Source organism: Oryza glaberrima, chromosome 3 (assembly GCF_000147395.1).
Source record: "Oryza glaberrima chromosome 3, OglaRS2, whole genome shotgun sequence".
Lineage (NCBI taxonomy): Eukaryota > Viridiplantae > Streptophyta > Magnoliopsida > Poales > Poaceae > Oryza > Oryza glaberrima.
The window spans coordinates 6,760,015-6,788,012 of NC_068328.1; the positions used below are offsets into that span (position 1 = coordinate 6,760,015).

General features: G+C 42.4%; 6 protein-coding genes across 8 annotated transcripts; 2 read left to right on the plus strand and 4 right to left on the minus strand.

Annotated features, from left to right (window-relative positions):
• Positions 1–1,815: 1,815 nt before the first annotated feature.
• On the minus strand, positions 1,816–6,165 carry LOC127765194 (vegetative cell wall protein gp1-like). Of its 2 annotated transcripts, none has more exons than XM_052290040.1 (7): positions 5,558–6,165; positions 5,046–5,104; positions 4,874–4,922; positions 4,270–4,353; positions 3,559–3,684; positions 2,771–2,844; positions 1,816–2,269 (listed from the first exon to the last, which is right to left on the minus strand). In XM_052290040.1, the coding sequence occupies exons 1-7, from the start codon at positions 6,035–6,037 to the stop codon at positions 2,167–2,169; spliced, it is 975 nt and encodes a 324-aa protein (XP_052146000.1). In that variant the 5' UTR covers positions 6,038–6,165; the 3' UTR covers positions 1,816–2,166. The 2 variants fall into 2 exon arrangements, with proteins under 2 accessions (XP_052146000.1, XP_052146001.1); XM_052290041.1 differs by having other exon boundaries at positions 3,559–3,675; positions 5,558–6,158.
• Positions 6,166–9,349: 3,184 nt separating this feature from the next.
• LOC127765246 (peroxidase A2-like) lies at positions 9,350–11,604 on the minus strand. The gene is made up of 4 exons (XM_052290110.1): positions 11,251–11,604; positions 10,958–11,149; positions 10,229–10,394; positions 9,350–9,907 (listed from the first exon to the last, which is right to left on the minus strand). Exons 1-4 carry the CDS (start codon positions 11,470–11,472, stop codon positions 9,486–9,488), a joined length of 1,002 nt encoding a protein of 333 aa, XP_052146070.1. The 5' UTR covers positions 11,473–11,604; the 3' UTR covers positions 9,350–9,485.
• A 1,116-nt stretch (positions 11,605–12,720) lies between these two features.
• On the minus strand, positions 12,721–14,801 carry LOC127765836 (peroxidase A2-like). Its single transcript, XM_052290795.1, has 4 exons — positions 14,489–14,801; positions 14,075–14,257; positions 13,778–13,943; positions 12,721–13,467 (listed from the first exon to the last, which is right to left on the minus strand). Exons 1-4 carry the CDS (start codon positions 14,726–14,728, stop codon positions 13,049–13,051), a joined length of 1,008 nt encoding a protein of 335 aa, XP_052146755.1. The 5' UTR covers positions 14,729–14,801; the 3' UTR covers positions 12,721–13,048.
• A 2,227-nt stretch (positions 14,802–17,028) lies between these two features.
• LOC127768813 (protein GID8 homolog) lies at positions 17,029–20,473 on the plus strand. The gene is made up of 5 exons (XM_052294464.1): positions 17,029–17,459; positions 17,569–17,675; positions 19,056–19,187; positions 19,330–19,486; positions 20,046–20,473. Exons 1-5 carry the CDS (start codon positions 17,237–17,239, stop codon positions 20,165–20,167), a joined length of 741 nt encoding a protein of 246 aa, XP_052150424.1. The 5' UTR covers positions 17,029–17,236; the 3' UTR covers positions 20,168–20,473.
• A 579-nt stretch (positions 20,474–21,052) lies between these two features.
• On the plus strand, positions 21,053–23,430 carry LOC127767692 (pentatricopeptide repeat-containing protein At4g37170). Its single transcript, XM_052293112.1, has one exon. It carries the CDS (start codon positions 21,111–21,113, stop codon positions 23,034–23,036), a length of 1,926 nt encoding a protein of 641 aa, XP_052149072.1. The 5' UTR covers positions 21,053–21,110; the 3' UTR covers positions 23,037–23,430.
• A 74-nt stretch (positions 23,431–23,504) lies between these two features.
• On the minus strand, positions 23,505–27,969 carry LOC127767693 (protein NRT1/ PTR FAMILY 8.3-like). Of its 2 annotated transcripts, none has more exons than XM_052293113.1 (5): positions 27,728–27,969; positions 26,169–26,268; positions 25,666–25,883; positions 24,974–25,530; positions 23,505–24,499 (listed from the first exon to the last, which is right to left on the minus strand). In XM_052293113.1, exons 1-5 carry the CDS (start codon positions 27,806–27,808, stop codon positions 23,680–23,682), a joined length of 1,776 nt encoding a protein of 591 aa, XP_052149073.1. In that variant the 5' UTR covers positions 27,809–27,969; the 3' UTR covers positions 23,505–23,679. The 2 variants fall into 2 exon arrangements, with proteins under 2 accessions (XP_052149073.1, XP_052149075.1); XM_052293115.1 differs by having other exon boundaries at positions 25,666–25,894.
• Between the last annotated feature and the right edge of the window lie 29 nt (positions 27,970–27,998).

Consider the following 27,998-nt stretch of genomic DNA (forward strand, 5'->3'; position numbering starts at 1 on the left):
CCTTATAGTTTTTATAATTTATTGTCTCGTTAGAATTCATTTTTTATAATTTTTTGAAATCACGTCAAGCGATGCCACTATATTCCTATACGACCCGTCCGCCGCTTACTCTTTATATTCATTGGAATTTTAAAAACCGGACATAACTATCATTGGAATTCATTTTTTAATTTCTAGAAGTCACACCAACCATCCGCGGCTTTGCCATTGTACTCCTGTACAACCCGTCCACTGCCTCTTCTTTTTATTATCATTGAGATTTTAAAAATCAAATATGATTATCATTGGTTTTTTTTTACTTTCTAGAAGTCCCGCCAACCACCTTAACCGGTTGCTTCACGGCCTGCCCGTCATCCTTCCTTTTGTTAATAGTTTTTAGATGTCCCATCAACCGCCATCACTCTACTCCTTTATAGGCCTATTACTTAAATAATCTCGTCATATGTTTTAGATGATCTTTTTCTTTCAATAGTCTTTATTTTTTATCACCAATTTTAGTTATTTATAAATTGTATTCCTAGTTAAATCTTATTTTTCTTTTTCTAATTTCATAATTTATTTTTATTTTTTATTTCGAATTTTAACTAATATTTATTGTGTTCTTTTAATATTTATTTCAGTCTTCTTAAAATGGAAAATTGGAACCATGCCATTATAATTTTGCAAAATTTGAGATATGCCATCATGACCCACATGTCATTGACTCATATGGGTCCTATATGTCATTGAGATACCGATGGCATATCTCAAACTTTGCAAAATTATAATGGCATGATTCCAATTTACTTTTAAAATTGTATTCATACTTGAATTATATTTTTAATTTGTCTAGTTTCAGATTTTATTTTATTTTTCATTCCGAATTTTAATTAATCTCGTATTGGGTTCTTATATGTACTCTTATTTCAATATTTCATATATTTAATTCTAAATTTTAGTTAATTTTAAATTGTATTCCTAGTTGAACTCTTCTTTTTTTTCTAATTTTGATTTTTTTTATTTTTTTTCTGAATTTTAATTAATCTCGTATTGGGTTTTTATATGGACTCTTCTTCCAATATTGCTTAATTTTAATTCCAAATTTTAGTTATTTTTAAATTATATTTCTACTCAAACTCTTCTTTCTTTTTTTTTTTCTAATTTTGGATTTCATTTTTTTATTATGAATATTATTAATCTCGTATTGGATTATTATATGGACTCTTTTTTCAATAGTACTTATTTTTAATTCCGAATTTCAATTATTTTTAAATTGTATTTCTAGTTGGACTCTCCTTTTCTTTTTTTTTCCGATTAATGTTAGAATTTCTAGCCTCCATAGAGAACGCGATACCTCCTTTTAAAGCTGTTTTTAATAATATAATTATTTTTAAATTGTATTTCTACTCGAACTCTTCTTTCGTTTTTTCTAATTTCGGATTTATTTTATTTTTTATTCTGAATATTAATTAATATTGTATTGGGTTCTACTCTCTTTTCAACCGTACTTATTTTTAATTCCGAATTTCAGTTATTTCGAATTTCTAGTTGGACTCTTCTTTTCTTTTTCTCCGATTAATGTGGGAATTTCTAGCCCCCACAGCGAACATGGTGCCTCCTTTCAAAGTTATTTAGTAATATAATAGATTGCACATGTGTTTTATGTTTTAATTTCGTTTAGTTATTTCTTTTCTATGAAGATTGAAATGTACACGTGAATTAATAATTAGCTACGCAAAAAGGTAAAAATGAATAGCTTCTATCAAAAGAGAAATGGTTTGACAGATACTTTCTAAGACGAAGTAACGACGGAATTAAGCACAAAAGGATAATTAATCATGCATTCAAGGCGCAATGGCACAACATGCAAAAACACTCGTGCATACAGCCATCAAATTTCTTGTCTAGTACAAACATCCAGCAGCATAAATAGCACAAGTCATTGCATAAAACTATGTTAAACTCAAACGCTGAACACAGCCGGAGAAGACGTTTACATGGAGGTCAAAGTTTGTTGTTGGGTAAGTATATGTCGCTCGAACGACTATGCTAACGAAGTTACAGGCCAGCAGATGAAATGCTGTTTCAGCTTCTTCAGATTTTTCTTTTCTTAACTAAAACGGCAACACCAAGGCTACATAAGAGCTACTACAACACTTGAATACAAATTGGGTCGGTTTTACACTTCTACGAATGACCATCATGCTTCCCAAGCTCGCTAGGCGGGGGTAAGAGAAGTGCAAGGCGCTGCTTGTATCTTTCAATCCGTCGGAGCCGCTCCTTTTGCAAACTGCCAAAGAAATTTATGTCAAAGTGGAACACAACACTCAGTAACTCTGTCTAATGAAGATAACATTCTCAAACAGCCATTCCTCAACTAATGTTTTCAATCTGCCGTCTATCAAAATGACAACCTAAAACCTCTCCACTACACCACATAAAAGGGCGTTAAGTTAGCTAACTTAATATCTCCACCCAGCAATATAAGTTTGATTGAGCTTGCGATTAAGGTGTTAATATATGTTATATAAATTGACTACACCAAAACAATCAACATGACAACATCACACTACATATTTTCATTTGTCTTGTGAAACACTTTCATAATATATCTTCTTACCATTTTTGCTAGTGCATCATTATTGTTTCGTTGGATACCTGAAGAATCAAGCTGGACTTACATATTGGAAGCAAAAGCCAATCATCACTATTGCATCACCATATTTTGAACTTACTTCCTCACTTCACAAATCATACGTAAAAGGGCTGGAAGATGAAAACAAATACATACCCAGCACGGATCTTTTTTGCACGCTTCACATGCTGCTTCAGCAAGTCACTTGCAGTATATTCACCGGTTTCATTCTGCACAGAAGATCAAAGCCAATGGTTTTTGAGCTAATATAGTAACACTGCGATTATAGATGTAAAAAACTATGCTTGTGGTGATAGAAAAGATAATAGAAGGAAATAGTAACAATAGCTACAAAGTGGTCGGTAACAGAAGTCACAAGCAAGTAGCTCTCCCCAAGAATATCAATTTACAGACGAAAAAGGGACTCCTTTATCCCTTCAGTCTCAAGAACTTTTTGGGATACTACATTTCTATGGCAAGGTTGAAATGAACCCGGATTTCTCAAACATGTTAGGATGAAACCGTCACCTAATACCTAATATTATTGAAGGTTGTAACTGGGAAGCAAATCTAACTATTTTGGGAGCAAATGGAACACATGGGCAAATAATGGACCAAGACAACTGCAAATAAGCAAGAGTGGGATATGCAGGACATAAGATAGACAATATACTTCATTTTAAATAACAGGGTAAAGCGTAAAATTCAGAGTTGGTATGTGCAACTCCTAAGAAATACAGCAATTTTTGCATGTATTAGTCATAATATTAGTTATAAAAGGCATACACGCTTACATGCCAAAAATCAGAAAATGCCAGTATGATCCAGAATTGCCTGGAAAGAATATAACTAAGTGTTATGCTGTACGATGAATTAGCATAACTAAAATGCTAGATTCATTGAATCAAAGATCAAAACTTCAAAGTTAGTTTTTTACAAGATACCTTCTCTTCCTCTGAGTTCTCTTTCTCAGCATCATTGTCCTTTTCTGATATCCTAGAGTCCACGACTGAAGCAGGCAGTGGTCTTGGAAGAATTGGTGCACCAGTTCCAAAGCTTGGCTGCAAGAACTAGTAAGACAAGTGCATGGATAGCATGATGCACATACAAAATATGGACTATGAACTGCAGATATTCACATATTAAGAGCCAAAAGGGGAATTCCTTGTGGTGGTGGTGGAGGGGAGTAAAGTGGCAGGAGCCTTGCCTGTCTATTAGTACAAAGGAAAGAAGAAAGCATGCAGTGCAAAACAACTCACATTGTCTCTACAGGAGACATCGCTCCACTAGGCAATTACATTTTATACGACAATTCAATCCATACAAAGTGCACCTGGCAAAATTCTCACAAGTTTGAAGCTTGTTGATGTTAAACCAAACTTTAAATAACAGAGAGCAAATGTGTGTCCGTTCAAAGTAGTAAGAGGAAAATTCAGGCATACAGCATAATCAATCAAGTTGTAGTCCTAGAATTGCATTTATAAATTATAACTGAGAAGAAATACACTTTAGAGTAACTCTAGAAATTATAAGACCACCAGAATGACAATTGAGGCGTGTAAGAACCTGTTAGGATCTAGTTTAACATAACTATAGAGAAATTTTCACATGGCAAGTGCCCAAATCATTCATTTGTAACGAGCGAGCATGCTAACCTGACTTTCATGTGGAACTCCATTACGCACCCATGATCGACAAAGTGCATACAAGGATCCTGACTCACTATCCATCAAGTTAACCTTTGGAACAATAAAAAGAAATGTCAGTTTGTGCTGTCCACTTGATCTGTCGGGATAAAACAAGGTATAGATTATATTGTGAGGTTCCTCATATGTGGGCCAATTATATTTAGAAATTAGAATTTCAGCCTCGTAGCCCAAGTATCTACAAAACCATTTGGATAATTAAGAAAATGAATTGTGAAATAGAAGCAATTTGCATTTGCATGAACAGAAAAAATAAGGTGTGAAGAGCCGTACGTTTTAAATTTCTTTGGTAAATGTTAAACCAAACAAAATCATGTTTATCATAGGAGCTGAAATAGTGTGTCACTAATCAGAGCAAAGAAAAAGAATTTGTATCATATAAAACGTCTAAGGTGAGCCATAACTGGTATCCCAAAGATTCATGATAATGGGCAAAAGTGATTGGGCATGTTCCAACTATCCAAAGGTACAGGTATTCTCCTCATCTAGCCAATGTATTTGCATTAACACAGCGCAAATGTTCTAGAAAAAAGTTTAAGAAACATAAACTTACTTTACGGTCATTAATAACCACTGTTGTAGAGTCCTCCTTGCTCCTTTCACTACAAATAAACAATCAAAATTGACAGTTGGGAAGTCTAAGTCCAAAAGATAAAACACTATAGTTTGTAACTATATCCCCTCAAAAGAAAAAGATAACACACTACAGTTTGTAGTTTTCTTACCTATCTTTTGAGTTGTTGATCTCTTGAGGAGATGGAGTTACAGCTGGTAGTGGAATGACCTAAGAAAGATGCCAGAAAAGCATAATTTAAGGGAACTTCAAAATTCACAATATTTAAGTCCAGAATTTATCAATAAGGAATAGCCTAATTAACACAGCACCCAAAATAGACCAGCACCATTTATAATCAAAATAACAATAAAAAAAACCCATGAATTCGTGTCTTCGCTTTTACAAGATCTAAATCCAGTACGGAACCATTCACATGGGCCTAATTTACCTCAGAAGTAGCATTGTGCTATTACCAAATATAAGTTCACTAAGCAATTCAACATGCACATGAAACGTAGCATGCCCAACAGGTAATAAGTTCCAAAATCTACCATAAATCGCCACCGAAATCTACAAGTAGCGTTTAATTAAAAAGCTCTAGAGAGTAGAACGTTCAAGACTTCAAGTTCTCGTCTAGTTCCCCTTCCTTGCAAAGCTCGCAGACTAAAATTAGTCACTAACCTTGGGCTGTGCTTGCTGAGCTATAGGGACTCCTCGGGGAGGCTGCTCGGGGCGCGGCGACACACCTGCCACCACCGCCCTCGGGGCGGCGGGGAACGACCGGCCATGCGTGGGCGCCAGGGGATGCTGCGGCTGCACTATGGGCACCGCGACGGCGTGGGCGCGAGGGTACCCTACGGCGACCGCGGGCGCGCGGCGGTGGTTCGCGGTGGCGGCGGCCGCAGCCGCCGCGGCGGAGGACGTGGCGACGGGATAGAGGATGCCGTGGGCGGCGGTGGCATGGTGGCTAGGGTTAGGGTTCAGCGGGCGGCCGGTGAAGGGCGGGGGCGGCGGTGCCGGCGCCGGGGACGCGGCGGCGCGGCGGGGCGAGGAGGCCGCCGCGGCGAGGAAGGCGCGGGGGAGCGGCTGGGGGGAGGCGGCGGCGGCGGCCGGCGCGGGCGGGGACGTAGCTGGCGGGCGCTGCGGCGGTGGGGACGACATGTCGGTGAAGTGGCCCCCGCGTGTGGGGCCCCTTTCTTTAATGGATTTGAACCGGATTCGTCGCGCCTGTTGTTGGCGAGGGGCCGAGGGCGCGCCGCGCGCGGGCGGCTTCGCCAAATCTCGTCAAATTTGAGGAGCACGGCCGCGTTGCGGGTTTGCGGTTGCAGCGCTCTCGGAGTCTCTCCGTCTCAAGTCATAGTAACTTCCCAGGAGCTTCTAGCAAAATTTCTCTAAGGTCTTTAATCATCTAGATTCTAAAATTGCGTAGTTAAAAAACTAAAAGCTGAAAGATATAGATTTTTTTATGTTCTTAAAAGTTGGCTACTAACCAGCGGCTTTTAGAATCTTAATCCCCCAATTCTTCATATGCTTATGTAAGCTTTGGAACAAAATATTTGATAAAAGTTAAAGTCTCCAATATGTGAGCTTGTAGGTTATGAGATATTCCATGTTAACGACCACGATATGTTGTATAAAGTACAGTTATATTCGATGAATTATTTTTGTTATTATGAGAAAAACTTATCGGTGTGAGGGAGTGTGTAGTCTTCTGTTGTTTGATTTTGGATTGAATGGTTAGGTGTATACTCAATGACTCCTACTTCTCTCTCTCTCTAACATTCATAGCAATATAACTATGATGAATGCTTGCTATAGAAGTGAACATACGTAGGCATAGAAAATTCAGCGATAAGGAATTCGTTATGAGAAATATATATGATTGTGACCACAACTCTTGTTTATTTATAATGCAAGAAGGGGAAAAAACGTGACCAGTGGTTGGCTCAAAGAATAGAATAGAGCTCATATAGATTTCTCATGGAAAATTGTAAATACCTGTGAAAGTTTATTGTTCATCCATTTGGAACAAATGAACTAAGCGTAAAGGAACCAAGGAATTGGCGCCTTCGATTCTATAGGAATTTTCACGTCCATCTTGGGCCCTTTTTCTTTCCTTTGCCATGTACATAAATCAAGCTTTATAGCACCAAATATATATAACCATGATTTGAGCACATGTAGGTACCAATTATAATATACACTTATATGGCAATATTTGTATATGTGTTCAAAACACTTTACCCTTTTATGTTTCCTACATTTTAAAATCATCTATCTCGGATATGCATTCCTATGTTTTTTTTCCCTAATTTCCCATATATTACATTTATGCATTCCACATAAACCTAACAATTGGTGGATTTTAGGATATAAATCGAACAAAAACCCTAAGGAAGATTATTAGTTTCTCATGTCCATGATCAAATCAATACCAATCGTTGCTCCACGCCTAAATAAAAACTAAAAAAGACGGTAGATCAAAGCTAGCACCGCTATAAAAAAGGGGAAAAGGGGATGATGCACTTGAATGCCATGCATATGCCTAGAGTCTATTATTTTGTTTAAGAAAAGTATAACATATGAGATTCCAAGTATTCTATCTGGTCGGAGATTGCTGCAGTTGACGCTTTTGGTCGTCTTGCTTGGTGCCTATTTGGTACCCATTCATCATCACTATCAGACCCACTTTCCGTCATTTGAATCGGATATCCTTCTCTTTTGGATATCTGGTCGCGTCGCTTGCCCCTTCCTAACTCTTTAACGATAATATATGTTCCTTTACTACTTGTTTTCATCGTATCCCGGGCTCGACTTTGGCCCCGTAGATGGGAGCCTCCACGCCTAGGCATGTTTGCTACCATTCCCTTCCCCCCTTACTATAGGTTGCCTTCGCCGCAACCTGGTGGGGATAGATAAGAGAATAAAACATGAGCGATTAGAATAAGAAGGAGAGATGTTTAATATATTGAGAACCACCGAAGTTGTTGAATGTGATAACCATTGTATTAATGAAGAGATAAATATGTAGACCAATTATGCGCCTTTTCTTGATATAAATGCTACCTCCAAGACTTTAAAAAAAATTGTCAAATACCAACTCTATAATTAATACTGCTAACTTAATACATCCTGCAACTATAATGATATAATGGTATTTTGGAAGCGGAAACGCAAATGCATTAACATTGTGTTATGTTCATGTTGTGAACTTTTGGATGAGATTCCAAAGTTTGTTACAAAGAGATCTTCCCAATCTTTTCTTCTCAACATGCACGATTCATACAAAACAATCTCACGTCGGCTAGGTAGTGGAAGGTCATTCAACTAAGCATCATGTATTGCTACCGCCCTAGTTGGTCAAGGCAGCTGTTAAACCGCACCAGTCGCCACTGCATCTGCTTCACCACCGTTGTCGCAAAAGGGGAGCTCCACACCCCCCCCCCCCCCCCCCCCCCATGTCCCAATAACATGTCTCGAGAACAAGTGAAGCCCACATTCAGACAGCAGTACTATTACAAGTATAGAATTAGTGTCCCCTTGAGCAGCAGACATAAGCTCAATTGTCCGTGTTTGCCGTCTGGCTAGGTCACCCTTCAAATTTGGGCTTCAGCGTACTAGCATTGCTTGGGCCAATATATGGAAAATCTGTTCATTATAATGAGCCACATCATGTTGGGCCGACACAGTGAATGAGAAAATCCCAAACATGAATTCTAACACATTGAGGGTGTCCCCTCATATACTTTTTTCTCTTTAAAATTTAATGCAGATGGTTATGAAAAAAAAATCAATATAGAGCATAGTAGCATCTATCTCTGGATTGTTATCACTATGTCAAAATGGAGTTGCTAGAAATATGACGCCATATATTATAGTCTATTTTTTTCAGCCACTTTGCACAGTAGTTACACCTCATTTATGCCCCACTTACATATGTAATTAGTATGTAATTTTTAAATTTACATATGTAATTTTAGTACTTACATATGTAATTTTGAGACTTACATTGTATATACACTAAAATTACATATGTAATTTAGGGACTTACAATGTAAATACATGCCGACTATTTTTTGATGAAAAATATGACGCCATAAATATAGCTACACCCATGTCAAAAATCAATTTCAAACTATATTTACAAATTAAGAAAGAAAAATATTCAGGTGTGAATATTACCAAATACTAGTATCATACATTGAATCTCTTTTTTATTTCTCGATACATAATTTTTTTAGACTTCAGATTTTCTATGTGGTATATATATGTTGTATAAATGCTATTAAATTTTTAAATATTTTTTTCGTAGCTATTTGAATGTTTATTTTACAAACGAAAGATTTCCCGAGCGATTGAAAGAGTTCCCTTCTTCAAATAAAAGAAGAGTTTCCCAAACTGATGCCCTTTTGTTTCCTCCGGGGATACTGTTGTAAAAAAAAAAAATACGAGGCACGGCACCATGATAAATTAAGGGACTATAATAACAATAAAATATTAAAATATGCCGTCATAAATTTAGCAAATCCGTAAATGAAATAAATTGATCTTCAATCCGTTTTACAGTACAAGAATAACTCAGTCCTTCGAGCTAACGGGTCCTCCTCCCTTAACTTCCATTGACAAATCTGCAGCTCTTCCGGACCTCCCCCTGGCTGCCCGTCAGCGGCTGGATGTTCCCCATGTTGATCATGGACCTGGCGAAGCTCTTGAAGAAGGCCTTCTGGCTGATGGCGAAGCTGTTGACGATCGCCGCCGTGGGCGCGCCCGGCGTGGACAGGAGCTCCTGGTCGGACTGGAGGAAGCCGCGGTTCACCTCGATGTTGGCGAAGTAGTTCTTGTCGAAGGTGTCCGGCGTGGTCGGGTCCAGGTCGTTCAGCGCCGACGAGTTCCCGCCCCGCCGCGGGCAGCTCTTCGCCAGCGCCCGCCGGTAGCCGGCGTCCAGCGTCGGGTCCGGCTTCCCCGTCCCGCTGAAGTTGTACAGCCTGTCCGTCACGAACTGGCACTGCACCCTCCCGAACGTGTGCGCCCCTGCCCATTTACATTCATTTTCACCCACAATTTTCAGTTTCAGTTGATTGCTATTCCCTCCGTTTCAAGTTATAAGACATTTTAACTTTGATCAAAATCAAACTGCTTTAAGTTGTAAAAAAATAGTAATATTTTCAACACAAGACAAATTTATTATAAAAATATATTCAATTATTGATTTAATGAAACTAATTTAGTATTATAAATATTACTATATTTATCTATAAAATTAATCAAAGTCTAACGTTTTATAATCTGGTTCGGAGGGAGCAGTAGGTAGCGTCGTACGTTATCTCCCTATCTGTTACTCTGTTTATTTACCTGAGAGGGCGACGAGGTCGGTGACGTCGAGGCCGACGGCGGCGAACTTCTGCTGGAGGGTGGTGAGGTTGTCGCGGGGGCTGGGGAGGTTATTGTCAGCGCCGGTGAGGTTGGCCGTGGTGCCGTCGCGCCGGCCGAGGGGCACGCGCCACCGGGGGCCTCCGGACTGCACGCATTGACACACGGACATTGTGGGCGTCATGTGGCCGTGTTGGAGTAAAGTGCGGCACGAAAAGAAGGGATTTGGTGTGGGATCTCGACGTCTGGTCGTCGACACAGCCGATGCCACATGATGTGTGCGAGGACATAATCCACGTCGTACCATGTGGTCTCTGATTTTTGGTGCTCATAGGATTATTTTTTTTTTTTACAGACGGTTAATGTTGGTGAGATTATGATCTATCTGCAGCATTGCGGTTCAATTATTTGGCACCGACGTCTAGCTAGCTTTATGTCTCGCTCCAGTCCAGTTCCCAGCCCAGTCACGGGCATATTGTAGGCATATTGTAAAGCTAGCACGAACTACTAGCTTGCCAGTACGTTAATTTGTCACTATGCTGGCGTGAAAAGTATGTGAAAGAACGTAGCTAAACTGCTTCGTTGGTTAGCTTCCAATGAAGTTGACGTGCGATTGTTATCGGGAGATAATGACGGGTTTACGTGCAAAGCATATGCACGTATATATATACTTCGCGCCGGCAGATCGATTTCTCGCGAGCGTACACATACCAGTTCGACGGAGATCTTGGCGGCGATGGCGAGGATGTCGGCGCAGGAGACGACGCCGGGGCAGGCCTCCTCAAGTGCCGCCTTGATGTCGTCCACCACCGGGTACCCCCGCGCCGAGTTGTTGTTCGGCGTCGCGAACTTCTCCGACACGATGCTCGTGCTGTTGTCCAGCAGGATCGACGCGTCGCAACCCTGGAAAAAACGGAAACGTCGCGTCAGACGAACATCCTGCGTGGCGCGGCGTACGAGTGCGCGCGTGCACGCCGGCAATGGTGTGGCAATAGCTAGCTCACCTGGACGAAGCAGTCGTGGAAGTGGAGGCGGGTGAGGCTGGCGAAGATGCGGGGGTCGTCCTGCCGCGCCCTCTTCAGCACGCGCCGCACGATCCGGTGCACGTCCGGGCACGTCCCGTCGTAGTACTTGTCGCACAGCTGCGCCGACGCGCCGGCCGCCGCCGCGGCGAGGGCCACGGCCACGACCAGGACCGCGGCACGAACCGCAGCCACAGCGCCCATCTCTCTCTCTCTCTCTCTCTCTCTCCGCTGCAGCCTTGAGCTAGTAACGTATGTACACTGCTCACTCCGTGACGCACAAATGAGAAATGACCAAGTGTTAAGTCGGTGTGACGAAGAAGAAAGGAAGCTGGCTATATATAGACACGCACACGCGATCAATTAATCTGACATGTGTATGACATATCTCGCCATGCACAGGCTTAATTGTTTAAGTATGACAAACTAACTAGCGGCACCTTTGCTTGAACCCGAAGGATATATAACCAATCATTCGCGGAAGAATCGAACGTGTTAACAACGTAGATAGCTCTTCGGCTATCGCGGCGTCGTTTTCAGAGGGCAACGCATGCATGCATGCTGGTGTGCGAACAGAAACACTGTGCTTTAGAATAGTTTCCCCTTTGCATATGGCCTTCCCTTCCCTGTGCGTTCGTTGGGTGCACCTAATTCTCTCGCCCGATCGTGTGTGCTAGTGCCACCAGATTCAGGCAGTACAACGCTGACTCCCGTTTAGTTTCAGTTTGTTGCAGGTGCAGCAATGCAGCAGCTAAGCTGTGATGCCTTGACTGCACGGTCCCTCGCTCTCTCCATCACTTTCTGAACGAATAATTGCAGGGCCAATGAAAGTAGTAGTAGCTGGCAATATTTGGAGCCTTCTTCTTCCATCGATCGATCAGAGAGGTGGTCGTTGGTCGTTTGGAGGGGAATGATTTCTCTGGTTGAGTGGTTGCTGACAACTAGTGCTATATCCGTACGTGGTAAGCATACACAAATTAAGGACAACGTACCTGCTTCTTCCCTCTGAATATTTTGTGTACAGTATGTAGCTTGTACAGAGTTCTCGTCAAACTAAAATTAAACTCCTCACCGACGTTTTTCCATGACATTTTAGCGAATTTTTCACCCTTTGTCCTTCTCCAAACTAAAAATCTGCCTGTCATATTCAGGATCATCAAGGCATGATTTTTGGCCACATCATCAGTCACTGTATCATGCACCACGTAATGAAAAAGTAGTTGCAGTAGTAGTACGAAAAAGCTAAACCTGATTGGATGCTGGAGAGAAGGCGAGGCATCGTTCTCGGAACATAAGTGGTCGATGATGAGATTAGGTGGCAGATCGATCCAGAAATGCAAAGTCAAAAATCTAAAAGTTTCTTTGCAACGGAGTCGTTAGCATTCATTCCGTTTTTTTCCTTGCTTGTTCAAGGAGCTGCATCATTCAGTTCGGAGGACGTACCCGAGCACCTACTGATAAAACCATATGGCAGTTGCATATTCTTTCTTTTACTCTGATAGACACAGCGCGTTTGTCTGTGCTCTAATAATTGGTGATACACCCACTGAAAATGCAGCTGCAGATTCGTGTAGGACGAGCAACTTTGGCATGCTAATTGCTTATTCTACTCGTGCATTGGAGAGAGAATCCTAGATAGCTTGAACAAAACGAAACATGTAGCGCTCCACAACACATTAAAAACGACAGATTCACACTTGAGTCCAAGAAGACGATATAGCTTCTGGCAAATCCGAGATGGGGTCATGGCAGATGCAAAAAATCTTTGCCTTTTTGCTCATCAGTTGACGGCCCTGCAGTTCTTGCGAATCTGGCCGGCAGAGCCGGTGAGAGGGCTGATGTTGCCCATCTTGACCATGGAGTTGCCGAAGTCGCAGGAGAAGCGCTGGCCGTTGGCGCTGTAGGCCTGCACCAGCGCCTTGGTGGCGGCGACGGCGGGGTCGCCGGAGCTGGAGACGAGGCCCTGGTCGGAGGCGAGGAGGCCCTTGTTGGCCAGCAGGTTCTGGTAGTAGTGGTTGTCGAACGCGTCGGCGGAGTTGACGTCCAGCGCCGCCAGCTGGTCAGCGCCGCCGCGGCACACCTGCTGCAGGCTGGACGCCAGCGACGAGTCCAGCGTCGGGTCGACGGAGTTGGTCGCCGAGAAGTTCGCCAGCCGGTTGCTGAACAGCAGGCAGCGAGATCGCCCGATCGTGTGCGCCCCTGTTCAGGTTCAGAAGAGTTCAGATCAGTCTTGGATTGATTCGTAGCCAAACATAACTATATTTTGAAACGGAGGGAGTAACAAATTGGTGCAGAAACTAGTTTTTGATCTGACAAATGCTAAATCATGCATAATCCACGTAAACTGCTATGCATGCCACACCGAGTAGAGTAGATGCGACATCGTTATTGATATCATAATTTGTGTCTTTATCAATTCATTTGTCAAATCCCAATCAATGTTTGATTGAAGAATTGACGAGGTAATTTTTGCTCGATGCATGAAGATATAGGAGATAGATAGAGGTACCTGATAAGACCACAACATCGGTTGCGTTGAGACCGACATCCTTGAACCTCGCAGTGATAACGCTGATCGAATCGAAAGGGCTAGGCAAGTTACTGTTCGCCCCCGTCTGATTTGCCACCAGACCATCTCTTCTTCCCAGGAGGACATCATAATCAGGTCCTCCACTCTGCAAAGACCAACACAGATATATTCAGCATGACTGAAAAATCAATTGTTCTTTTGCTCGATTGGTAATACTATAGTGCTTTACTATCAAAGATGAATTTTCATCCCTCCATTCGAGACATAGGAACGTACAAGTAGTACTCCGTATTTAGCTGCAAGGGCTACTATGTCGGCGCAGGAGACGACTCCCGGGCAGGCGCTCTCGAGGTCGGCCTTTATCGCATCGATGACTTCGTACCCTCTCACCGAGTTGTTGTTCGGCGCCGCGAACTTCTCGCTGTTTGTGCCGTCAAGGAGGATGGACGCGTCACAGCCCTGCAGAATTCACACTGTGTCGGTAAGAAGTTCAGAGTTCAGTCTCTGAAGTTCAGTAACATATATCACATGAAAGTTCAGAGTCCTCTATACAGGTTAATTGAGATCGTTAATTTCATTTCTTGTTTCGGTATGTGTACGTTTTGAATGCGACTTGCATGCACGTAGTGTATCTAGCGCACTGCAATGAGCAGCAGAAAAAGGGGAAAAATAAAATAGTTGGATGATTACATTGACGAAGCAGTCGTGGAAGTGAAGCCTGAGCAGGGAGGCGCCCATGCGCATCTCGGCCTTCATCGCGGCGGCCACGCGGGACCGGACGATGCGGTAAACCTGGGGGCAGCAATAGTCGTAGTAGTCGTCCATCAGCTGCCCGCTCGCCGCCGCGGCGGCGAGGCCCAGCAGAACGACGATCTTGCAGAGGAAACTCAGGCAGCTAGCCGTGCGATCTCCACGAGTAGCGTACTCCATGGCCAATCGATCGAATTGTAATTGATCTTTTACTTATGCACTTGTGATTGGACTCGATGTCTACTCGCATTGCTTCTTGCAGTGCTTTATATAGGCTGTTCAAAGTGGGCAGTGATTCAGTGTTGTCACTGTGTCAGCTCATATCATATGGAATTATGGATATCAATTCTTTTTGGACAAAGGTTAGACCTCGTGCATGAATGGCAGAGTAAATGGGCGGCTAGTGAGAGATCGATGTGTCGTCGTCAGCTTCCATAACTGGTAATCAGTTTTCCATATGGCTGCATGCATGGCGATGGGTCATTGGACGCTAGGACCCTTTTCAGCGTTTCTGAATCTCTGGCTCTGAAGAAGTGTGTGATCTTCTGCAAGCTTGCATCGCTCAACTCAAGTAGATAAGCCGCTATAATCTAATAGAATAGTGTAGCAGCGTAAATCTGTAGTGAAGCTGCACTTAGCACGCCTCCTAATTCCCAGTGCTCGTGTTATCTATCTGAAATGAAAACCCCAAGTGGTTCGTAGTGGAGCACCAACTTAATCAAATCAAATGATCAAGTGCTGTAAATGCATGCATCCATGTATATGCATGCGTCTCGGTGTTAATTAGGCAGCGTCTATTTGCAACGTGTGGCACGATTAGTTGATTGGGACGAATGGTATGGTTACATTGTTTATCAGCCTGCAGACTTTGCGACGATGTGATCTGACTGAATCTGCCAATCAAATCTGTAGACGAGTAGCAGTGTGCAGTGCTACTGCTGCTAGCTGCAGTATTGAAAAAAGAAAAGAAAACATTTTCCACAACCGATTACATCTCGTGTGTTGAGTCTTGTTTGGAGATTTTGTGGCAGTTGCAGTTTCTCTCGGAATTATAAACTTTTTTGTTCAGATTTTAAAAAGTTGTAATTCATAAAATGAATTAAAAGCTATAAACCTATTTTTAAATTTTTTTTAAATTGACTACGAACCAATTACTCCTCTAAACATGCTCTTGGAATAGTCTCTCCCAGCAGAAAGATAAGCATCGTGACATCATATCACTAAATCAGTTAGTGCGCACGATTGGTTGGTGCAGTGCATGCATGTACGACGACAGTAAAGAACACCACAAGTCGGCTAGCCTCCACTAGGCCAGGCCCGCATAGACGAACGGCCCATGTTAGGTCTGGGTAAGGCTGAACTGTAAACAGTTTTGGGCTTTTGATGGGTAAGAGTTGTCCTGGACGTCAGGTCGAATGGGCTAGGTCGGTTCAGGCCTGATGCACTACCAGGCCCTCCCAATCCCGGCCCGTTTTCGCTGTGAAATTTATTGATTACCAAGTTTTTGTAAAATTTGTATCAAGTTTTAAGTTGGACTTTAAAAAGTACAGCAACGCTAGCTCATGCGTTTAAAGCTTACACTGCAAGTGTTAGCCTTCTAGATTGCCAAAATATTTCTCAATCCATACATGTAAGAAAAAATTACGTTACGAAGTACTCCCTCTACCTCAATTTGATCGTCATCTAAATTTTTGATATTTTTTAAATGATCATCTAACAAAATACTTATTTGTTATTTGTGCAAAGAGTAAATTTGCATCGCGAAATGCCCTAAATGCATTCAACTAATCAATATTATTTTCTATTGGTTTAACCCATGCAATATTTAAAGTGTTAATTAATTTTTGTTGAACACGACGGGACACCTTGATTGATGAGGATTAATATCATAATGATGGATGTTTTGGTGCCTTTTGCTTATGGGATAATCAAATTGGGATGGAGAGAGTACAAACCAAATCGATCACATAAGCACAAAACAAATACTGCAAATGCGGAAGACACATATTTCACATTTGTGTGGTTAATATTGCAACAATCAAAATATCTATGTTGAAATCATTTTTTTCACAAATATTAGGCTGCCTTCTAACCTGGTTAAGATGAACATTAAGTGTAGACACACAAAACAAGAAAACCATTAGCGCATAATTTATTGAGTTTTAATTATTTCAAACTAAAAAAATCATTTGAATTTTAAATCTACTTCTATATATAATTTTTTACACGAAATATATCGTTTAGCAGTTTAAAAAACGAGCTAACAAAAACCGAGGTAAATTATGTCAATCATAATATTGGAACTAAAACTATGAGTCTATGACAGCTCTCTTAAAAAAAAACTAGAACTAAACAGCTTCTTTAATTTGAAAGCAAGCAAGGAGAGAATTGGAGAATGACACTTCTGCAAGTTAGGAGTAAAATTATAATGGTATGGTTCCAAATTACCCTCTTTTTTTTTTCCTGTCCTCTCCTCGTCTCTCTCTCCCCAACCTACTCTCTTCTCCTGCAGTCCAGCTCTCGGTTCCTTGCTCCTCCAAGTCTCCGTCGGATCCATCCTCCCCTACCCCGCGAAACCCTAGCCTCCCGAGCCCCTCGCCGCCGGCGGATGGCGACGGCTTGATCGGCCCTGGACACCCGCCCCGCCTCGCCTCGCCTCTGCCTCTCCCCGCTCCCCCCGCGCATCTGATGTTCCTCTCCCGCATCGTCCTCCGCGACCTGGACTCCATCGACTCCCCCGCCGCCTCCATGGCGTCCTCCAAGAAGCTGGTGACGCGTGACGAGTGGGAGCGGAAGCTCCGCGACGTCAAGATCCGCAAGGAGGACATGAACCGCCTCGTCATGAACTTCCTCGTCACCGAGGGCTTCGTCGACGCTGCGGACAAGTTCCGCGTCGAGTCCGGCACCCAACGTATCTAATGCCGCGCGTACCCCGCCGTCGCACGCTCATCTGTTCCCCTGCTGGGGTTTCATGGATTTCTTTTTTAGTGAACTTTTTTTTTTTGGTGTCCCTTTTGCAGCGGATATTGACCTGGCCACCATCACGGATCGGATGGAAGTGAAGAGAGCGGTGCAATCAGGGAATGTTCAGGAGGCCATCGAGAAGATTAACGATCTTAATCCCACGGTTCGATTCCATTACTTACTCTAGCAATCTTTGTGCCACCTCGAAATCTCGAATGTTGAACTGCCTTTGGTGGTGACGGTGGAGGGGCAGCAATGGTATTGCAGAATTGGGTTCTACCTGAGATAAGAATGTCATAGTAGCCTTTGTTGTTGTTTAGTAATGCTAGTTTTGGTGCTTCCCTGGGGTATGAGAATTGGACAACGAGAAGGATGGTTGTTTCTTTCTGAAATTTAGAGGGCCAGCTAGTTTTGGAATCGAGGGCAAAGTCCTTGACCTTGTCCGTGTTTTCTGTGCTTGGCGTCTTTCGATGATTAATGAATACTGTTTATTTATTGTATTGTGGGAATTAAGTAGAGATGATGGACCGCTTGATTTGTCAAATTGGATTTTGCCAACTGGTTATTTGTTCTTGCCTCTTGTCAATAACTAGGTTAGTGCTCCTCTTGTCAATAACTAGGTTAGTGCTGTCTAGTTAAACACATGCCCAAATTTTAGTTTCCTTTTCTGGGTCTAAGGATTATTGTGGTGTATTTTATTTGACAAGTTGTTTATATTTTGGAATCATGAAGCTTATTCAATTTTCAAACATGCCAATTTTTTTTTATTCAATTGGACAGGGAGAAATTGGAAAAGTGAATAACCTTGAACTATGCGAACTATTCTTCCCTGTTTATTTTTTTTATTTTTATTTTTTGCTTTACATGCTAGTTTTCTGCGATAAGTTTGGGAACATGTAACTTAATTGGAACTGATTTTGGTGAGCTCCTGACATAAATCATAAAGTTCAGACTTGAGCACTATAGTGTTATTGTTCAGAGTACTGACGTGATCCCCAAGGATCTAACATATTTTCATAAATATCCTGTAACGCATTGGAACAAAATGTCTCTTGCTCTATTCACCGTTAAAATCTTCACAGTTTCTTTTTTCAATGTCCCTTTTAAGTTCATCAATCCAATGATGTTGCTCCATTGACTCCTCGGTACTGAGGTGTGTCTACTGTGGTAAATGGCAGCTCTGATCATGTTATTTGGGAAAAAAAGACTCAACAGATTGGTCATAAATACTTTTTTTAGTATTTTACTCCTTTCTTTAAACAACTCAGAAAATATCTACGGGAATCCAGAAATTACATCCGTGGTTGATTGACGAACTGTTCATATCGACAGTATTGGCCATCATGTGATGTGCAATCAAATCTTCTCCAAGTTTGACAGTTTATGTACCTTAAAAGAGCACCTAGAAGCCTTGTGAAACAACACCTTAAATCAAAAGTCATTCTCTTAATGCTGTATGTTCTGCTGCGATGAATTTTGTAAATTAACAGGAAGAGTTCTTTAACTTCTGATTCTTCATCCTGACTTAACTTCCCATGTGCAGATTCTGGACACAAATCCCCAACTGTACTTTCATCTGCAACAACAGAAGCTAATAGAATTGATTCGTGCGGGAAAAATAAATGAAGCTTTGGAGTTTGCACAAGAAGAACTCGCTCCAAGAGGCGAAGAAAATGTAGTTTTCTCAATATTTGCTACTTCAGTTCTGATTCAGCAGTTCAAATCACCTAATTAAAATGTTAGAGAGATTTCTTTGAATAGTTCTGTTAACATCACACTTTGCTGTGACTTTTGGTTCTTTTCTTTTTATTCTGCAGCAAGTCTTTCTTGAAGAAATAGAGAAAACTGTAGCACTTTTGGTTTTTGAAGATATAAAGAACTGTCCATATGGGGAACTATTGGATGTTTCCCAACGATTGAAGACTGCAAGTGAAGTTAATGCTGCCATTCTTACAAGCCAAAGTCATGAGAAAGGTTAGCACATGTGCTTTGATATAGTATTCATATTGAGACCTAATATCACTTGGTTATGTTATCATGTATCTACATTGCAATACCAGTTTTGTGCCTATAATAAGTTTTCATTACTTGAATAAATAAAGATCCACAAGTGTAAATCTTAATCAGGAAATGAGAATGCACAGAATGTGGGGTGCCTGTTCTCATTTTATACATTGAAACAAATGAATCACCCATTTATGTGGGATTTTCTGCCACGTTAAAAACAACAAAGGCTTAACTGAAAATCTTTCAGAGACTAACCACAAAGTTACTAATAATACTGACAAGAATGGGTTGAAGAAAGGGCACTTTGCAGTGTGGTACTAACAGATCTATCTATTTTGATGATTTTAAGATATAGTGATCAGATTTGCACTAGATTTCAGTTTTGTTGCTCATTGATTATATTTTTTTTCTTTTTTACAATAGAGTTGAAGTTGATATACTGTTTGGAACTTGGAATCAATAAAATGCTGGTCCGGAATGTGACTTTTACTGAAGTTATTTTGTATATGTTTCCCACATAATGCAGATCCAAAGCTCCCTAGCCTTCTAAAGATGTTAATTTGGACTCAAAACCAACTGGACGAAAAGGCAGCATATCCACGAATCAACAATTTCTCCACTGCCGCACTTGAAGATCCAGCGATTTGAGGCCGCTCGGGAGGGGATGGCTAAAGAATGTAGGCACCATACCATGACTGTTTTCACACATTGTACTTCCTGGATCTGTTGTGCTCTTCACCTGCAAGGCTGCAACAGTGAATCCAGTGCTTTCTTCGGTCTTTGATCTCAAATGCAAAAAACGTGGAATCAGAAAAAAAAATCGCTCGTGTTGTACATGATGTAGAAGATGTTCATCACATTTTAATCTGTGAAAAATGTTCGATTTGATTTGGGTTCATTCAACATCTTTTGTCGAACCTTTCACTTCTATTACACGAAATGTTCTTCCCAGATAATACTTTGGCTGTTTGGCAAGATGACGCTCAATCATGTTGTCCTTGCGATTTCAGAATTGCTTACGAATTTGAAAGAAACCAAAGTTTCACTCAAATCGCCCAGTGAAAAATTGTTTCACTCATTGGGGTATTCTCCCATGAGGGTCCTCTGCAGCACTGCTCACTGACATGTTAGACCCTCGGGTCCACATGTGAGCCCCTAGACCCTCGGGTCCACATGTCAGTCTTCAGTACTGCAGAGAATCAGAATTGCTTATAAAGGTCCATACCTCCTCATGATTGAAATATACTTTTTTTTAATGGAGTTATCAAAACTAATTTTTAAGGTTGGAATAAGGTTAAAAACTCATCTTTGTTAATATTGTTGAATTTTTATTTTACTTTAAGTACATGTATTAGTCAGCAGATATATACCTCATAATTAGCAATATGTAGTATATATACCTCCGTATACTTTCTCAGAATCAGAAAAGCTTCGTCATTATCGATCTAAATTTATTTTCTAATCAATCTAGTTTCTTTAGCACTAAAACAATTGGAAGGATGGGAGAATACCTCTTCACTCAAATGACTTGCTTTTCGCGCTTCTGGATCAATCCCTTTATAGGAGTTTCCTGCTGTGACCATGCGTAGCAATGGCGTCGCGCTCGCGCGCCGTCTCCTCCGGCTTCACGAAGGCGCCGACCTTCTCCGTCACCACCGCGTCGCAGCTCCACGACGCCATCGACTGCCTCCTCCCGCGGCTACGCGGCGACCCGTCCCTCGCCCCCGCCGCGCGCGCGCTCGCCGCGGCAGCCACCGCCTCGCTGCCGCCCTCCACCGTCCTCTCCAACCGCCTCCTCCACCTGCTCTCCTCCCACCCCGCCACCCTCCCCGACGCGCTCGCGCTCTTCTCCTCCATCGCGGCCCCGGACATCTGCTCCCACAACACCCTCATCTCCGCGCTCTCCCGCTCCCCGCGCCACCTCCCCTCCGCGCGGGAGCTGTTCGACCGAATGCCCCAGAGGGATCACTTCGCCTGGTCCGCCCTCGTCTCAGGTTACGCCCGACACGGCCAGCCCGAGGCCGCGCTCGCGCTCTACCGGCGGATGCAGGAGGAGCCGGGGAACGATGGCGCGGACAACGAGTTCACCGCGTCCAGCGCGCTCGCGGCGGCCGCGGCCGCACGGTGCGGCCGCGCGGGCAGGGAGCTGCACTGCCACGTCGTGAGGAGAGGGATCGACGCCGCCGGCGGCGACGCCGTCCTGTGGAGCGCGCTCGCGGACATGTACGCCAAGTGCGGCCGCGTGGACGACGCCAGGAGGGTCTTCGACCGGATGCCGGTCCGGGACGCCGTCTCCTGGACGGCGATGGTGGAGAGGTACTTCGACGGCGGCCGCGGCGGGGAAGGGTTCAGGCTGTTCCTCCACATGCTGAGGACCCGAGGTGTTCGACCAAACGAGTTCACCTACGCGGGGGTTCTGCGCGCCTGCGCAGAGTTCGCCGTCGAGAGCTTCGGGAGGCAGGTGCACGGCCGGATGGCGAAGAGCGGCACTGGAGACTCCTGCTTCGCGGAGAGCGCGCTCCTCCGCATGTACTCCAAGTGCGGCGACATGGGGAGCGCGGTGCGCGTGTTTGAGGCCATGGCGAAGCCGGACTTGGTGTCGTGGACGGCGGTGATCTCCGGCTATGCGCAGAACGGGCAGCCGGAGGAGGCGCTGCGCTACTTCGACATGTTCTTGAGGTCTGGAATTAAGCCTGATCATGTCACTTTTGTTGGTGTTCTGTCAGCGTGTGCTCATGCCGGCCTGGTCGACAAGGGCCTCGAGATCTTCCATTCGATTAAGGAACAGTATTGCATTGAGCACACTGCAGATCATTACGCTTGCGTGATCGATCTCCTCAGCCGATCAGGCCGGTTTGAACGAGCAGAAGAGATGATAAATAACATGGCTGTGAAACCTAACAAGTTCCTATGGGCGTCCTTGCTTGGTGGCTGCCGGATTCACAAGAATGTTGGCTTGGCAAGGCGGGCAGCAGAAGCATTGTTAGAAATAGAACCCGAAAATCCAGCAACTTATGTAACTCTGGCAAATATTTATGCCTCGGTTGGTCTTTTCGACGAGGTTGAGGATGTCAGAAGGATCATGGAATCAAAGGGCATATCCAAAATGCCAGCCTCAAGTTGGATTGAAGTTGGGAGAAGAGTTCATGTGTTTCTGGTTGGCGATAAATCACATCCTCAAGCTGATGAAATCTACGCACTTCTGAAGAAGCTGTATGTGAAAATGGTGGAAGAAGGGTATGTGGCGGACACTGAATTTGTTCTTCATGATGTCGAAGATGAGCAGAAGGAGCAGGACATTGGCTACCACAGCGAGCGGCTTGCTGTTGCATTTGGGATCATTGCCACTCCGGATAGCGCCCCTGTCAAGGTTTTCAAGAACCTGCGCATTTGTGGGGACTGTCATACTGCGATTAAGCTCATATCACGGATTGTGCAGAGAGAGATCATTGTCAGGGACTCGAATAGGTTCCATCACTTCAAGAACGGGATTTGTTCTTGCAGAGATTATTGGTGACCCGCACTATATGAAATAGTTCTGTCTCTGGATTGGAACTGCTACTCTTTGTACGGCTAATGTTGATATGTGATCTGACCAAAGGTGTTCACTGGTTCAATTGATGAAATACTGGAAAAAAAATTCCTTGTCAGGCTGGCCCTAGGTGAACGTTCTCACTTTTTATCATTCGTATGATCGTATCTATTCTGATGAAAGTTTATGTTATGTACGTTTGCTTTATTTTATTAACATATCCTGTAAATATGTTCATTTTTTGTGTGATTGTTGATTGGGGTTTAGTAATAAAGCAATACGATTGAAGGGTGAAATTTTGTGATATTTGAACTGATCGTCCAGCTTCACAATTTTCCATTGCCTGCACATTATTATATCTAACTGAACAAAAGTGACATGTGAGTGGTACTCTAAAATAGAAAATGGAAAGCACATAGAACTCTGCTACCCATGGTGACTCAGTCACCTCGATTCCAAAATTTTCATCTAAAAAAATAAATCACCAAATGAACTACAAAGCAGATTCGTGAGGGCGTGCAGCTAAGGCATCTCAACTTACATGGTCTAGTCTGTACAATGCATTGGATTTGATGAATGCAAAATCTGTTATTACTTACACAAACTGACCTTACCATGAGTACAGTCATCATGCTTTCTTGTATCTGTATCTCATTGCACAACCAGTGAAAACCAGTAAATTCACAAAGTTGATCCCAGCAATCAATGAAAAGAACCGATCTAGGTGGCCTTCATTCAGGTTATCTGGGATCCATCCAGGATCCCCTCCTTGAGTTGTAAAATATGACACCAGGGTTAATATGATTGAGCTTAAATAGCTCCCCAGTGAGACTGTTACAAGTGCAAATGCGCTACACAAACTCCTCATGGCATCAGGGGCTTCATTGTAGAAAAACTCAACCTGACCTATGGCAGCAAAGACCTCAGCAGCGCCAACCAAGAAATACTGTGGTATTTGCCAAAGAATGCTCATCGGAACAGCAACATCCTCATGAATAAGACCTTCAGATCTGGCGATCTCTAAACGCCTCAACTCAACAAAAGCTGCAGATACCATTGCAAGGATGGAGAGGGCTAATCCGATTCCAATCCGCTGTAACTCAGAGAAACCCTTCTCCCTTCCAGTGAACTTTCTAGCTATTGGCACAAGCACACGGTCATAAAACGGAATCCAGATGATGACACTGATGACATCAAAAGTTGAGAGGGATGCAGGAGGGACAATGAAAGATCCAACTCGCTTGTCAAGAACCATTCCCTGCTCTATGAACATAGAAGAGTTCTGAGCATACACCGCGTTGAATATAATAGTAGTGGCCCAAATGGGAAACATTCTGATTAGAATTTTCAGTTCTTCCACCTGGGTGACAGTGCATAACCTCCACGGATTTGTAAAGGAGTCACTCTTGGCATCATCAGATGAGATGATGGCAGCCTTGTCAAAGAATCTGTATAACAAAAAGTAATTTCAGTCAGACAAGAAAACACAATATATTATATTGTCTAAAAAAAAGTAAAAGAAATGTGTCTGTAAAGCAAGCCACCTACTGACATATATTGCTTGTGCTACCCTGATATTTTCAGTCATTATACAAATATACCTCTAATGGTCCCATATTAATTATAGGCACCAGTAATAGTAATTATAAGTAGACTTATAAGAATTGCATGCCATGGACAAACTACTAATATACTACTAGCGTTCTGCTGTATGGCCTTATCCATATTCTTTTTGTTGCATTTAGTATTTAATTTCCACCAATCCCAAAATGGAACAGTACAAGAAGGTAGTGTATCAGTTTTATGTATACATCCAACTGCAAATGGCTGGTGTTGTCCCCATCCAGACTTTCCCCCTTTTTTCTTTGTAACAGAATGAATAAAAGTGAGACAATGATGCATTGCAAAAATCCAGGAATTACTCAAGTTCACTTGTGTGCTCCAGCTTCCGGCTTCCCTCAATCGCTGAAGTCTGGCCATCAACCTCATATAAAAGAGATGTATCATGTGGCACTTCAGTGTGCCACTTACGGAATGCTGCAACAACAACCTGACACACTCTTGTAAGAGGGCTTCCACCAGGTTTCTGAAATCTGTACATATTTGAGGCAACAAAGAAACTTGCAATCGCTAATGCCATAAATATAGTAGGAATGGCAAATCCTATCCCCCAACCTGAGTTATCTTGTATCCAAACTATAACGGTGCCTGATACAAATGCACCGATATTTATACAGAAGTAAAACCAATTGAAGAAGGAGCCCTTCTTTACTCTGTCTGCTGGATCACTGTCATCAAATTGATCAGCTCCAAAGGATGATACACAAGGTTTGATGCCTCCAGTCCCGAGGGCTATCATATAGAGGCCAGAGAAAAATACACCATACTGGAGTAAGCTTGCTTCTGGACAAATAGATCCTGAACATTTAGGCGGCTGCAGAGCTGGAACTGATGCTGACAGCGTCAAAGCAACCAGACCCTTCAGTAAAAAAGTTCAGAAATTATCCATGTTTCAGATATGAAATTATTTTGAAAAGATCAGTTCAGCACATGGTGCAAGTGCACCGAAGTAGGTAATATCTAATATCTTCTATAGCAATAGGCTTGTACTTACAATAAAATAAATTGCTGAGAAAGCAGCAATAGTCCAGTACTTTCCCCAGTAAGAATCTGCTAGGAGGGCACCAATGAGGGGTGTTAGGTAGCATGTCCCCTGCCAAGTTGTAACATTTCTTGCAGCTTCAAGGTTGCCTTGATGAAGATTTGTTTTCAGATAAGTAACTAGGTTCTTTGCAATACCATAATAGGCCAGTCTCTCACAGCATTCATCCCCTGTCACCAAACTAGCATTTCTGAAACTTCAAAGCTACTCATTGCAGAACAGATAAAAATGTGCACAGCATTTTTCAATTGATCTGTAAAGTATGCTATCTGGTACTTCGACCAGCATTTCTTTTGTGTTGTATATCACCAAAATATTTTGGCAAAAGGTAAATACAGGATTGTACGATTCAAAACCATATAGAAGCATTACTCACTAGTGCGAAGAAACAAGGAATTCCTTCAAGTACTGTGCCAAAGTTTTATGGGATATGCTATGCATCTTTAACAAATTACCTAGGATGTAAAAACATGCACGCCAATTTCCAGTGGCATGCTTTAATGCAGGGCACCCTTTGATATCAACAGATCCATCTCCGGTGTAAAGATTAGCATCCTGCTAAGAAATAAAAGCATTTCAGTCTGAACCACCTAACGAGATCTGCAAGGCAACAAGTTGCATCCCTCAAAATGAACAAATAAATGGAACCAAACAAAGAGAAGTCAAATCAATCTTCGAAAGGAAAACTTCAAAAATTTGGAATTGCCACTTCGGTATTTTGGATGGGTTGATTCTCTTTCTTTTTTTTGCTGGCAAGGAAGTGAATCAAATTAACAACACCATATTTGATCAGAAAAAAAAAAATCCAACATCATATAATCCGGAGTTCAAGAGATAGCACCAAATACATAGGAGGCGCCTACAAATCGGGCACCCGATTTTTTTTTGTCTAAAATCGGGCGTTGTTTCACCAAGTAGATCGAAAATGTTTCAGTAAATAGATCGAAAATGTTTCAATCTTTTAAAATACTGAAACACAACCAAATCACCTCATGAAACATTTTGCTACAACATACTTCCTCCGTTTCACAATATAAGTCATTCTAGCATTTTCCACATTCATATTGATGTTAATGAATCTAGACATATATATCTATCTAGATTCATTAACATCAATATGAATATGGGAACTGTTAGAATGACTTACATTGTGAAACGGAGGGAGTATGAAACAACGGTTTCTAAAAAATCGGACGCTGTTTCACCCTATACAAAAACAATGTTCTAGCAAATAGCGAAAGAATGTTTCAATTCTTAAAAAAAAGTGAAACACGGTCAGATCGCTAGATGAAACAATTTGGTTCAACGTATGCAACAAACGATTTAAAGCCATTGCAACACTTAAATCCCATGTACATCAACAAACCACGTGTCCATCAAAATGAAATTATTAAACAGTATTAAAAATCCACTGCAACATTTGATCCATACATAGTGAAACATCACGAGTAAACTAGCTGAAACATTGTTGGTGGAACAAAAAATGAACGGATCCCCCTTAATAGGGCGTTTCCGTTATATCCGGGCGGCCGTTGCAACCGGTGCACGTGGTGGGGGTGCGGAGGCGCGAGCGCGGGGCGCCGATTTTTTTCTCCCCAATCGTGTGCACGACGCGGATGATTCACGAAATACATGTGTTAACTGTTTAGCAGAAGAAATTTGTTGCTACCCTAGCTTTGATCAATAATCAGCTTAATCTTTCACAGACCTTCAGAAGGGTGAAGTACACCTACATACTTCAGAACCAGACAAGCAAAACGGAACACACACACACACACACACACACACACACAGAAGACTTAATGTCATTAACAGCTTTAAGGCCTTATCTTACAGTCTCTGGTTTCAGTTGTGACTCAAGAGAATCGGTTCCTAAATCCCCATGCTTCTATTTTCCTCAAGTAAAAGAAAACAGAGCCAGCTACCATAAAGAGGCGAATCAAGCGTGACGTACTAACCGGGATAAACAGCTTATCCTGAGGGGAAAAAAACAGAGAAAATATAACATTTTTACCTGAGGAAGAAGAAGGAGCGGTTCTTGATCACCACCCTCTTCTCGCACCTGCAATCGCCTATCTTCTGCTGCCTCTTCCATGGAGGGGGGGACCTCGTCCCGGGGACGGAAGCAGCTGGAGCAGATCAAGAAGCTATACAGGAGCAATGGATTGCCCCCATCTGAGTAGAGTTTTGCGACCGCAGGGGAGCAGGTGGACTTCGGCACTTCGGATGGATCAGAGATTGAACTGATGATTGGTGAATGCAGTAAACTACTGTCACGTTTTGCA